General features: G+C 42.1%; 1 protein-coding gene across 1 annotated transcript in view; it reads right to left on the bottom strand.

The window, feature by feature from the left end:
- The window catches only part of zfyve26 (zinc finger, FYVE domain containing 26), a gene marked incomplete at its 3' end in the record, with an annotated part of 28,223 nt that overhangs the window by 6,372 nt on the left and 8,277 nt on the right, over window positions 1-13,574 (bottom strand). The window contains exons 12-34 of the mRNA XM_079262604.1: window positions 12,833-13,414; window positions 12,492-12,656; window positions 11,368-11,519; window positions 11,037-11,280; window positions 10,252-10,515; window positions 10,016-10,135; window positions 9,674-9,844; window positions 9,214-9,447; window positions 8,592-8,697; window positions 6,139-6,986; window positions 5,487-5,686; window positions 5,168-5,272; window positions 4,519-4,641; window positions 3,989-4,165; window positions 2,707-2,956; window positions 2,491-2,589; window positions 2,219-2,406; window positions 1,884-2,020; window positions 1,733-1,761; window positions 1,464-1,600; window positions 858-1,078; window positions 367-514; window positions 40-249 (exon numbers count right to left, since the gene is read on the bottom strand). Coding sequence (XP_079118730.1) covers window positions 40-249; window positions 367-514; window positions 858-1,078; window positions 1,464-1,600; window positions 1,733-1,761; window positions 1,884-2,020; window positions 2,219-2,406; window positions 2,491-2,589; window positions 2,707-2,956; window positions 3,989-4,165; window positions 4,519-4,641; window positions 5,168-5,272; window positions 5,487-5,686; window positions 6,139-6,986; window positions 8,592-8,697; window positions 9,214-9,447; window positions 9,674-9,844; window positions 10,016-10,135; window positions 10,252-10,515; window positions 11,037-11,280; window positions 11,368-11,519; window positions 12,492-12,656; window positions 12,833-13,414 — 4,910 coding nt within the window. The remainder of the gene's footprint in view (window positions 1-39; window positions 250-366; window positions 515-857; window positions 1,079-1,463; window positions 1,601-1,732; window positions 1,762-1,883; window positions 2,021-2,218; window positions 2,407-2,490; window positions 2,590-2,706; window positions 2,957-3,988; window positions 4,166-4,518; window positions 4,642-5,167; window positions 5,273-5,486; window positions 5,687-6,138; window positions 6,987-8,591; window positions 8,698-9,213; window positions 9,448-9,673; window positions 9,845-10,015; window positions 10,136-10,251; window positions 10,516-11,036; window positions 11,281-11,367; window positions 11,520-12,491; window positions 12,657-12,832; window positions 13,415-13,574) is intronic.

The raw sequence follows: 13,574 nt of genomic DNA, 5'->3' as shown, positions 1-13,574 counted from the left end.
GCAAAGAGGACAAACAGTACGATGACAGGGTCGTCCTACCATGCCCTGAGTGGGGCGGACAGAAGCCTCCAGATGCTGGACAACCTCCTGCAGCAGAGTGGGACCTTGCTTGAGCTGGTTTCGGTCGAATGGAGCCTTCAGGCATCGGGCAAACTTTTCCCTTGCTCCTGAAAGGTTTCCTGCTTTCAGAGATGCCATGGCCCAGGCCTGCCACACAGCACCAGGGTCAAGGCCGCTCTTGGTTGACACCTGGCAAAGCAGCCAAACACACCCAGGTGTCATATAAAAATTTCATTTTCAGGGAGTTTGAAATAAAATAAACCATCACCTATTAAAAAACAAAACAAAACAAAAAAAAAACCCCACCTCCACTGCCAGTTTGTAATATTCAGCTTCCAGCAGCTGATTACGAAGGCGTGCAACAGCAGACATCTCCAGAATGTCATCCAGAGAAGGAATATATTTGTAATTGGCCGTCACAAGAATCTTAAGCACGTCAACTTTACTGATGTAACTGTGAACATGAGGAGGAAGAGAGGAGCGGAAGTAAAAACAGTAAGCAAGTCTGTGTTAGAGAGAAATACAGAAGGACAAGCAGACCCACCCCTATGATAAATACAGAAGGTGTGGTGACATGCCGTCACTACTGCTTTAATTAGATCTATGAAACTAATATTAACATACTTCCTGAAATTTAAGCTGTTGTAATCAGGCTACTACTGATAGTCATCTGATGAGTTACAGCTTAGCAAATAGTCCCGTGTTGGTTAAGATGTTTGAAATAATCTTGTTTCGTTTTACTCTCACAGCTTGATGAAACAACTGCTCACAAAACAGAATCTGAATATCCGTCTCACCTGTCGCACAAGGCGAGGTCATGGCTGCGGCCGACTTTAACAAACATCAACTTGGCGCTGAACAGCAGCTGCCGCATGATGTCAGTGAGGAGGCAGGCATCCACCTCGGGGTTGGTCAGCTTCCGAGAAAGGGATCGGCAGTGGCTGATGAGCTGGTGACCACAGGCCGTTTGGTCACTGTGCAGGGACAAGATGGCCACACAGAGGTGTGCACTGGGAGCCTGCAGGAGTCGGCGACACAGCGTTTAACCTCAAGGATCTGACTGAATCAGCTCTGCTTAAAGACACACTACACTTGATCATTGTTTCTATTTATCTTGGATACGCTTCTGTCTTTCCACAGCTCAAGGTTAATGAGAGATAAACCCAACTGGGTTTACACAACTGGGCAGCATGGTGGCATAGTGGTTCACACTGTGACCTCACAGCATGAAGGTTTCAACAGTGGCCTTTCTTAGTGGAGTTTCCATGTGTATGCGTAGGTTCCTTCCACTCACAAGACATGCATGTTAGGTTCACTGCTATGGTTAATTGATCACTTATCATATATAAAGTGCTTTGACTGTAGAATAGAAACAGACAGGATCGTGATGTGCAAAACCAGACCTGCTCATAGTAGAACTCGCTCCGCAGCAGCTGGTTCTCAGCAGTGTTTGTGCTGAGTTTGAACTGTCGATGGATCACCTCAGGAAGAGGCAGCATCCCATCCAGAGCTTCGACTACGACCACAGGGCTTCCAGCCACTGCACAAAGACGGGGCAGCAAAGCGAGACAGAGTGAGAAGAAGGAATAATGACACATATTCTGAAAATATAACAGTAAAAATCAGGTCGTTGCAGGAATCAAAACAACAAATGAGGTATTATTTAGTCTACCTTCAGCTGTCTCAAGCTCATTGTCAGAGCTGCAAAAAGAAAAGAAGTTCAAATCATTTTCTTCTAAAAATGACTTGTGAATCCTTTCATAATCCAACTTAAACTTTCACATAGAAAAAAAGAATCCCTTCACCATTAAAAAGTGTCTTACTCTGCGTGAAAGTAGCTGTAGCACTGGTCACAGACTCGGACTTCCTCTCCTGGACCGCCGCCAACAGACATCTTCCGTTCAGAGCAAGCCTGGCAGACCAGACGGCCACATCTACGACAATGATGCCGTCTGTTAAACTAAAAGAAAAAAGAAAGCAGAAATAAATGCAGAAACATTTAATTTAATCACCATATTACTCTTTGCATGCTTTCTATCTGCGTTTTGCTTTTTCTCTTATTCTGGACTAAATAAAATTTACCAGTGTACATGTCTGCAGGTTATTCTTTTTACTCCCTGAACATATAATTGAGTTTCACATCCTTTTGCTCACTGACCATGGTGAACCGTTCACGCCGGCAGACCATGCACACATCTTGCTGGCTGTCAGGGACCCAGTCCTTACGGGCTGGAGGTTGATCTGGAGGCTGAAACTTGGCAGACGAGGGGCGTTTTTGCCCCAGTGAGCTGCGATCCCTGTCCTTGTCAGCACTGTTTACAGATAATGTGTGTGTAGGAGTGCTGTCTGTAATAAAGCACAGGCAAGTTAACACAATAACTTAAAAAAAGGATCATATTTATCACCTGTAAGAATGTTCATGCGTCTCACTTGAAGAAGATGCAGGAGATTCAATCCGGCTGGACGACTGAGAGCCGCTATCTTGAGCGGGACACTGCATCAATGCATCCTGGAGGCTGATTACAGAGTCTGCAGCAGAATGTGCAGCTTATATAAACAACTCTGTGAAGTTTAACCTATCCAATGATTGTTTAGTACTTGACACTAAACTGAGAAACAGTCAGTGTGTTGTGCACTCCTACTGACCAGATCGAGACCTCTCTTTGGGAGCACAGGAGAAGTCGAGAGCTTTGCAGGCGTAGTCTGCTAGAAGCTTATCGATGTTCTCAGTACTGAAGCCTGCATCCTGGCCAACCAGCAGGTTCCGCAGGGTTCGGACCACCACCTCTGCCCAATCCACCTTCAAATTCATCAAAAGCTGCTCGAGCATCAGCAGTGGCTCAGAGAGCAGAGGGAAATAGTCTTGCCTCACTGCCGCGGGGAGAGTCAGCAACACCTGGAGAAAGAAACATGTTTGTGAACTCAGCATATGACATCATTCAGCTGGGGAGAGAGAATTAAAAGCTTTGAGTACAGGATGTTCACTTCAGATATAATCACACTGTATCCACATATTTTTTAGGACATTAACTAAAAAAACCCTTTATAAAATCAAATTTGTTTTTTTTTTTCTCCAAGTCAGGGTGTCTCATTGTGTTGTAAGAAATTACGGTGACTTTACAACCAAATAAACAGACATGACGAACTACGTGACAGACAACAATTTTAGGAAACACAAGAACATACTTTCATACCAGCTCTAAGAAATCAGTTTCCTGGAGCCGCGTTTGGCAGCCAGAAGCTACAGCTCCGTGACTTTAGGTGTGAAACCTGAGCTGGTGCCTGTTGTTGCACGTCACCTGCTTTCTCTCTCTACCACACCCTTTCTGCTGAGCTACTGTCAAATAAAGGCAACAAAAGCCCCAAAAAATGTTCCATCCCTTGTCTAAACTTATCAAATATAATATATCTATTTAAAAAAAAAAAAAAAAAAAAAAAAAAAAAAAACCAAACAACTTTAATGTATATCAGAGAGGAGTAAGAAATAAGGGGTGGAAAAATCGAACCGAAAAATCAGATGTTCGAATTTTTTCCTTCACAATTTTAAAACTGATTTTTGTTTGTTTTTTCAAAAAAAAAAAAAAAAATCCACTATGTAATTTTTGTAATTCTTATTGTTTTTATTGATCTTTTTACTTGTCTTTTTGGACATTATAGCAGCAGAATGATGATCTGGCAACTGTGTTGTTTTTTCCTAATTTAAATCAACAAAAATGACGAGCCAAAAAAAGTTTTATACACTTTTTTTTTTTGTTTTTAATCTACAAAGATCCACAATATTGAAGAATTGTGAGAATCGCAATTTAAATCAAATCGGCATCCAAAAAAATCGGAATCGAATCGGGACAAAAGGATTTCGTCACAGCTCTATAACAAAATGTTTATCATTCTAATTAATATCATACATCAAAACTTCATCGTTACAAACCTTAGAGCCCAGATGAAGAGCATGGATGTGCTGCCGACGTACTTGAGACACATGTCTCTGGAAATGCAGGGTGAGGTAGTCGGCGAGGAAGTGGCAGGCATCTAACCCGGGACGGCTATCCAAAGCACGCTCACAAACATCCAGGCCAACAAGTAGGTCTGAGATGCCTTCGAGCAGCTAAATGAACCAAGCGAAGGACAAAGGAAATTAATAACAAGAGGAAAAAACAGAGCATGACACTAAATATAAATTAACTTGCAGCTAAATTATACAAGGATAACTTATTTTTTCCAGCGTAGTGTAAACATGAGTCTCCCATTTGTTACCAGTTAATGTCAGCTTTAAGATTCCTTTAAATTCTCTGAACTATCACAATAAAGGACTGGGGTATTTTTGCACTAAAGCAGGTTACATTAGTTACAGTTAATTCAGAGACCAAATTAACAATCCCTGATAAATCACAGGCTAATGTTTTACACAAAGGAAAATGGCTTTAAATGTAACCCATCAGCAAACAAAGTGCTCTGGACCTGAAAAGCCTTGTCCGTCTGTCCCCTCTCGAGCAGACACAGCAGATGCTCGGTCTGCAGCTGCCGCCTCAGATGGTCAGACACAGGATAGAGCCCAACCCAATCTTCACAAAGAGCAAACTCCTGCAAATATAAAATGACTCATTTACTTATTTTGCTTATATTAAAGGCGGAGTATGTCAGATTTTAAATATTTTCAAAATAAATTAACTAAAAAAATAACTACAATCATAATTAGATAGTTTTTTTTTTTTTAAACATGTAGGTTCCAGTCTGACAATATTTGATGTGTTATTAAATTACAAGTTTAATTAATGACAAAGACCCTTCTTAAATGTTTGCCTACCAGTAAAAAAAATAGTGTTTTTTGTCATTTGTCATTAATTGAACTTGTAATTTAATAACGCATCAAATATAGACAGACTGGAACCTACATGTTCAAAAAACTATGTAATTATGATTGTAGTTATTTTATTAGTTAATTTATTTTGAAAATATTGAAAATCTTACATACTCCACCTTTAAACCCAGGAAATCTGGAAATGAGAGTGACAACATCGCCCTAATCTCCAGAATTAGAAGATATCAATGTCACCGTGACATTGATGTTGTTTTCAGGCTAAAACTAACACAGGTGTGCTGTACCCACTTTTGCTCCCAGCATCAAAGATAAGACTGACTCCGGGTTTGTTTTGGATTGTGTCCTCAGCTCCTGCCAAGTGCCCCAGGGTAATGGAGGCTGTAAATCCATCATCTGTGGCGAGACGATGGAAATACAAATAAGGCAACAGAGAAGGAGATCATACAAACTGCTAAATCATCTACTGGTTGTCTAACTCAAGTACATTCCCTTCAGCCACAAGTATTTACTTGAAAAAGTACATGATAGAAATACTTTATGCAGAACAACAAGAACAGACAAAGCTTTCTCAGACCAGACTAGAATAAGTGTTTGACTTCAGCATCACCTGCAGGTAGATGTCTAATTCTTTCTTCTTGAGCTCTAGCTCCGTTTTCAGCGATGTTTCTGTGTTTGGGTCATTCAGGCAAAATTCAATCAGCTCCAGACAAGCTGACAGAGGCCACCGCTCCAGAGCCTGGAGGGCAACCCGGGCTCGCAGGTCAGCATCCTGCACGCGGAACAGCTGACAGATTCCCTCTTCTCCGTCTGAAAGACATCAAATAAAAGATTTTAGGTGCATTTTACAACAACTGTGAGATTTGATGTGAGAAGTTTCATATTAAAAAATTAGGATGCAGAAGTTTGACTGAAATAAAAGTGGTTGTGATGTCAAATGATTCGAGGTTTAATAAAAATAATAATATATTATCTTATATTACATCATACAACTCTCTTATTACAAAAGATTAAACATTTTAAGATTTGTTTCGTCTGAAGAGCCACTGGAAAACCAAGCGGTGACCTTTTTACATATATACAAAACTTTTCATTTGATTCAGCTTGTTTTATTTTAATAAATTGTTCATATTGTACTTTTATATCAGTTTTCCAGTAAAAAATATAACCATAAAATCCAAATCTTAAAAGTAATTCTTAAAAAACAATGGAAAGAAAGAAAAGGAAGCAGCTTTATGGGGATGTATTTATTCATTCCTTACCGTCCAGAGCAGCGCAGGCGAGTAGGCGGTCTCTGAGCGCCCTCCCCTGGTTGGAGTTTTGCCCATACAGCTCCAGCAGACTGAGGGCTCGGCAAATGTCTCTGGACTCAAGAGCCTTCTGAAAAGCCTGCGCAGCTATGACCTGAGCCACCTCTTCTTGAGGTCCAGACAGCAGGAGGCTGACAAGTGGTTTCCCACAAATAACTGCTCCAAGTCCGGCAGGGCTTTCCTGCCCCTCGCTGAAAGAGGTGCCCAGCACTGGTTCTGCCATGGTGTGAAGGTAAGCCCGCAGGATTGGAAACTCTTTAAGGAGGCCGTCAGCTTCTCGAGAAATCTGCTCGGCATCTAGGACGACCTCTTTACGGCCGCTGCGGAAGTATCCAGACCACACGGAGGACTGTTTCTCTTTAACGCTTTCTCCTCTGCAGGCGCTCAAGCACGCCAGTGTGGCCAACAGAGGAGAGCGACTCTTCAGGAAAGAAAGGGCTGATGCTGTGAGCACAAAGGAACTGGAGGAGGAAGAGGAGAAAGATGATGTCTGAGAGGGTGGGGATGTTGAGAGGCTGGTAGGGGTAGCAGAGTGGTCTTCCAACGATCCCTCAGACTCAGAGCTGACATCAGACAGAGGCTCTGTGAGCCCCAGAGTCGTCATGCAATCCTGAGCATGCTGCTGCAGCAGGAGAGACAAAGCAGGGACACCGAACGGCCCCTCATCTTTCTTGGCCTGACTGGGGTCTGCTTCATCACCTGGACTGGATGTCCACACAGACAGAGCTTCACAGCATCTCTGGACTATCACCTGCTGGACGCTCAGTCGCAGACCCCCCTGCTGCAGCAAAGACAGAACCCTGAAGACAAAACAGGGCACAGAAAAAATGGAATATTTAATAAGAATTTATGTCAAAGCACATTATGCAGGAAAGTATTCAAAACATGAACAGAAGTGATGTTTTGCCAACAAAGATGGAGGTTGTTGTCAACAGGCATGTAATGCAACGTTGACAGAACGGTGAGAGATTCTGCTCGTGTCTGAGCCGTTTTCTCATTTTATACGCAGAAATTATCCTGCTAAAATATGGCAAAAACACCAGTGCAAAAGGTGAAGTGTAGACACAACTTCAGCAACAGCAGCTTCAGCACGTCCCAAAGAAAGCCTGCATGTAGGGCGGCCGCTTGAGCTGCAACTCAAATATAGAATTCTGTCTAAAATTTACCTCCAACAAGATTTCAGCATTTTCCCTTCAGCAAGTTTGCAGTTCCTTATTTATGGGCTGTCCCAAATATGCCCTGAAAAGCCTCCAGCTGATGCAAAATGCTGCAACGAGGGTTCAAATGAGAACCAGCGGGAGAGATCATATTTCTCCAGTTTCAGCATCTCTCCATTGCTAAATCCAGGATAGAGTTTCATATTCTTCTCCGCACATATGAAGCTCTCCATGACCAAGATATTACAGATCTCATATCTGCATTTATTCCAAACAAAGGACTTTGCTCTCAGACTGCAGGTCTGCTTGTGGTTCCCAGTCTTTAAGAGTACTATGGGAGGCAAAGCCTTTGGTGATCAGGCTCCTCTCTTATGGAACCAGATCCCAGTCTGGGTTCTGGAGGCAGACCCCCTCTCTACCTTTGAGATTAAGCTTAATACCTCCCTTTTAGATAAATCTTATAGGTAGGAGGTCAAGTCATTCCTTAGTTATGCTGCTATAGACTTGGACTGCTGAAAGACATCCCATGATGCACCGAACACTTCCTTTTCATCTCTCTGCCAAATATCAGTCATATGTTTGTAGAAACATATGACAGTTTGGCATCATTAAAATATTTCTTATCTTTCTGCACGTCTTCCTGGATAAAAGTTGCAGTGCATGTTGGTCTCTTTCCTGTTCCCTCCCCCTCAACCGGTTGAGGCAGATCGCTGCCCTCTCCGAGTCACAGTCTCAGTGTTGTTTCCTTCCATTTAAAAGTAAATTTTTCTCCTTTCCACTGTCGCCTCATGCATGCTCAGGATGCTGAACTAGACTAGTATGAACTGGCTTGAATCGATGTGTTTGTGTAAAGTGACCTGAGAAGACACTGTTGTGAAGTCATACATTTTTTTCATGTTGTCAGACTCATGTAATTTATCAGCTGCCAATACAAATACTTCACTATTATTGCCTGTTTCACCTCATCACACTGCAGTCATTAAAAGCAGTCACATCATTCTCAGTTCTTGTGTTATCAATATCTGAATATTAGGAAAATTAACATCCAGATTCAATTTTTAAAAAAAAAAAAAGTAAAATATTCCTTGTAATCAAAATGACAGAACACATAATTATGTTTTAGTTCTATATAATTATAAAACGTCTATAAAAGTTATGAGCTACTGTTGACGCAGTGAAAGAAAAGCTTTCCCTGACTGAGCACTTTGCTCTGAGGTGCACGTTTAGCAGGACTGTGGCTAAATCTACCTGTCAGGAGAGACCTGTCGGTCAAACAGCAGGTGGGAGAAAAGCTGGAACGGAGCTTGAAGCACCACCAGCAGTGGATTCCCAAGCTTTACTTCGTTGCTCTGGTCTAAGAGGAACGACAAGAGAGCAAAAATCAGAACAAAACCAAGTATGAAAAAGCAAAAAGTGACTGCATTTAGTAGAGCGGCATTTTAGGCAGAATGGCTGAAACCTGGTGTCAAAGTAAAGCTTGTTGCCTCAATCAATTTCATAACCAGAGATCTCTGAGAAAAACGCAGGAGGGAGAAGCCATGGTGCTGAATCTGTGGTCTAACAAGAAAATAATTATTATCTTACCAGATAATAATTATTTTACTGTTTAGACTTACAGTTATATGAGAAATACAGAGCTTCCTGTCTAAATGATGAACTTTTCCATTTCATAGGAAGCCGCACAACATATTCCAGACATCATTCATTCAGTGAAAACAAAACAGGATTAGAAAAGCAACTGTGATCTCAAATTTCTAGATTCAGGACCTGATTAAGGACAATTTAATATAAGGAAAAAACAAAGCTTGTTATAGAGATCCTCTGACATCACAGGGAAACTTCATTTAACCTTAGTTGTTGTTTACTTTACCTTCTGAACAGAGGCTTCGCACTAACACGGATGCTAGTGTGTTGATGTAGTCAAAGAAACTGCGCACATAATCTGGTCTGGCAAGGTCTCCATCTGGCTCAAAGGGGCAGAGCTGATCCAGAGAGCGAAGCAGCTGCTTCATGCTGCAGCGCACGGGATGAGCTTCCAGCTCAGATTGCTTCAGGCTGGCCTGTTCAGCCAGCAGCACCAGAAGAGCGCTGCCCACAGTGCCCTCTGTTGGAACCACAGAAGAAGAGATGACCAACAGGATAGTTGGTTACTCCTTAAATAACACAACGCTTCTTGTGGCTTGTTGAGATTCATGCAAGTAAAAATTGTCCTCTATCAAACATGGAAGTAAATTAGCTTCAAAACAGTGAAATAGAAACATTAACACCACATTAAAACCCAAGTTTTACTACATTTACTGCCTCTTGACATCTAGGTGTGCCGTGCAGACCTGTTCCATCTGTAGCAGTGTTCAGATGGTGCAGGGTGTTCTCCAGACGCTGAGAGAGACCGAGCCGTGCAGCAATGCTCTCTTCACTCAGTGTCGGGTGGGAACAGAGCAGCACTTCCTGGACGCAGCAACCAAATGGGTTGGCAAACACTTTGTCTTCCCCGACGGCTTCTGCTGACAGGAACAGATCGGTAACACACAAAAAAATTTATAGTACATTTAAAACTGACTTTTTCCAACCAAAGAAAACTCTGCATTATTATAAAGCCTTAAAGCTACATACTTGAACTGATATTTAATTATTTTTATACCAATATAAATGCTTGAGCATTTGTTTTTTACCTGCTTTGACAGAGCCCTTATGAGAGGCTGAATGATTCAGGATCTTGCTGATCTGCTGTAATACCATGGGAAATCCACAGATCCCCTCAGAACGAGGGGCTTTAAGGTCAACTCTTATTCCTTGTGAAGCAGACATGGATTAAAGATGATAAATATGATACTTAACACTTCAGAGTAAAAAATAAATACAGGTGCCTCCAAACATGACATCAAAATGATGATTTTAAGATGTAGACCTCTGGCCTCGAGGCTGCTGTTGAGCCTGCGTTCAGCTGTGTCCAGCAGCTGTCGAGACGTCTTCCAGAGCTGGCAGTGGCAGCAAGCCAGGTCGAAGGCTGCCATTGCTGCAGGGCTGAGCTCCTCAAGCAGCTTGTAGAGTAGACCAGAGGCGTCCGAAGGGCAGCGGCTCAGCCAGTAGCCTTCCTCCAGGGAAGGCAGAGGGTTAGCTGGAGTGCTCAGGAGCCGGTCTGCTATGTCTGAGATGGAATAGAAAGCAACTCCTGCAAAAAAAGACAGCCAGATTGCATATCTAAGACAACAAATCAGCATGTTTAGTCAATAAAAGCCTTGAAATCTAATTGAACTTACACATTACGTATTTATATTATATAAAATACTAAAAGTACATAATCTTAAGCTGTTAACAGGTAAAGCTTTATGAATAACAGCAAATCATAGTAATGATAAAGAAATGAGTGAGTTTTACAGGAACTAAATAATCTAATTCAATTTTCTCTGAAAGCTGATTTTTTTATTTGAAAATTGCATTTGTCACTTAATTTGGAACTGATCCACAAATATATAAAGAATATATACAATTAAATCATTTCAATGCAATTTTCTTCTATAATTGCCTCACGCAGTTTCACAAGTCTTTTCTGAGAATGGAAACTGTTATAGAAAATAAAGTGGAACAAAACCTGCTTAGAGACAAAGCTGTTATCAAACAGGATTTTATCAAGTGCTTTGATAAGCATAAATTTAATTAAGAGTAGGCTGTTGTTGAAAACAAACATCCCACCTGCAGCAGCAGCACTTCCGATGGCCTGCAGCGTTGATCGGCCACTGCTCCCTAGCCGCGTCCTCCCTGTCCCCGTCACAACTGCCGACCCCAAACCCTCTGATGACGATGAGGATGAAGACATGGACTGACTTTCCATCTTCTGCTCCACTTGCCCCAACTCTCCCAGGACCTCTGTGTAGCGCTCCATGAAGACCAGCTCGCCAGAACAGGCAGACGCCTCCAGATCAAACACCACAGAGACCTGCAGAGCATCAGGGGAATATACTGTACTAATCAGACAAAAGAAAAAAAATGACAGAAAACAAATTGTGTTGTGTTGTTTACAAACCTGATGTGCTTCCATGAAGTTTCCCCTGCGGATGCAGGACATCAGCAGAGATTCTGGAGGAGACAACATGGCTGGGACCAGCCAGCTGTGAGGACCACCACATGGGCAAAACTCTAAATCTGCACAGCCTGTTGCTGGTCCTCCTCCCCCATCTGACATTACAGAAATAAGAAACCATAAATAAACATTTCCAGTTATGATGATTATGATTTTACTCATGTAGAGGCTTTATGTTTAGTTACAGAGAAAAACGCAGAGAAAGATTGTCAGTACTTCTAGGAGTAGGACCGAAAGCAGCTCTTTCTGCAGCAAAGTTAGCATCAAGCGTTCAGATCAGCACTACCGCTCTACAAGGTTATCAAACAGCTTCATCCATCAGGCGGTTAGGATGCTGAACTCAATCCACTACCTCCCCTCTGGGACCCTCACCCCTGTACCCTAACCCTGCTGAAACCTTACCTCCCAATAACCCCTGACAACAACACAACCTTGCACATATGACTCTTTTTTTACTGCTTCTTTTGCACATATGACTTTTGCTTTTATTTATTTTACTTTATTTTATTTCTTTTTCATATCTTACTGTCCATCATTTATTCTTTTTTTCTTCCTTTACTTTTACCTTCTCCAAAACCAAAGAGAGAGAGAGAGAAACAGTATCTCGGTTAACTTTTATGTCCTACATGTGCAATGAATTTACAATAAAAGTCTTTAGAATCTGTGAATCTTTAAAAAAAACAAAAACAAAAAAAAAAACAAGACACCATAAATTAGTAAGGTTTGGCATGAACTGTTGGACAACAGCTGAAGACAATCGTCCATTCAATCTGCTTGTATTAAAGTGTCTTGGTTGAAGTCTCACTGTGTTTTCTCTCTTTCTTTGGGACAGAATTATTCTTCTTTTTAGTAGCTTATTATTCCACAAAGGAACCACAACCACAGAAGAAGACCCAAACTGGGGCTGGCCCAATAAAACAGACTTCCACAAGTACTTAAAACCACTGACTAGATTATCAAGTTTACAGCTTTGGATTCTTTTAGAACTACATGGAACGAAACAAATCTGATCAAATGTGATTCCCAAAGACAACGACTTCTACACACTCGTCAAGGTTTTGGTTTACCTGATGCACTTGTGCTAACTTCTCCATTGTGTTTCTCCATGGAAGTTTGTCTCTCTGCAGTGTGCCTCGCTGGCTTCCTCCTCCTCCTCATGCTTGAGCTCTTGCCGCGTCCCAGAGGAGCAGCAGTAAAGTTGAATGCTGACATCTGAACTGGACTTTCCAAACCTGGAAGGAAATCAACAAATCAAGGCTCAACGAGCGCATACATTACAAAGCTTACTGAGAACTTACAGGTGCACGTACTGGGCAGCACGCTTAAAAATCAGCCATCATTCAAAGTTACATTTATAAACACAAAGATAAATCTGAAAGAAAAAATAAAGAAAATATTTGAAGCTCACCGTCTCCGTTGCCCTGGTTGCTGGTGATGATCTGCAGCCTCCACTGAGCCTCTGCAGTGCGTTTGGACAACCTCTGCAAACGGGCCCCGAATGTCTCCTCAGTCACTGAGCAGCCCAGACTCGCCGCCGCTTCGGCCTCTCTGGCCAGGGCCCTTCCTGCATCCTGTCCATCCAACTGGCCCACCACACACATACCCTCCAACCCCTCTTTTAGCAGCTTAAGAAATCCCTCCATGGCAGTCACGTCCACCAGAAAGCCCCTGCAGCCCTGGATGAAGTGTCCCAGGTCCAAATGACCACTGTGTGTTGATGATGAGCACAGATGCAGCTTGTAAGCGTCATCCATGTTTGATTTGGTTTCTGCTTCTACATTACCGTTCCTTGTGTTCAACAAGCAATCTGAGTGACAGTCGTTTCTTGTGTTCGGATTTGAGTCTTTTGGAATCTGCTGGGAAAAGTCAGAGGTGGACAGAAAGAGGAGGGAGAATATGTTCTCCAGGAGCTCCAGGCGAAACATGGCAGGCACAGTTTCCAGGTAGAGCTGACACTCAGACAGGTAGTGCTGGAACATAAAATGACAACCTGGAAAACAAACAAACAAAAAAAAAAACCAACAGGAGAAAAAAGGGAAAAACTTTCAGAATGAATAAAGACTCTGATCTTGTGCACAACAAAAACTTGGAAAACTTTTCACGGGATTTCTGTCTTTATAGTCACTGGATTAGTGTGAATAAAAACTTCC

This window comes from Telmatherina bonti (genome assembly GCF_933228915.1).
Source record: "Telmatherina bonti genome assembly, chromosome: 22".
Classification (NCBI taxonomy): domain Eukaryota; kingdom Metazoa; phylum Chordata; class Actinopteri; order Atheriniformes; family Telmatherinidae; genus Telmatherina; species Telmatherina bonti.
The sequence above is the reverse complement of the archived record's forward strand: the minus strand, read 5'-3'. Positions and strand labels throughout refer to the sequence as shown.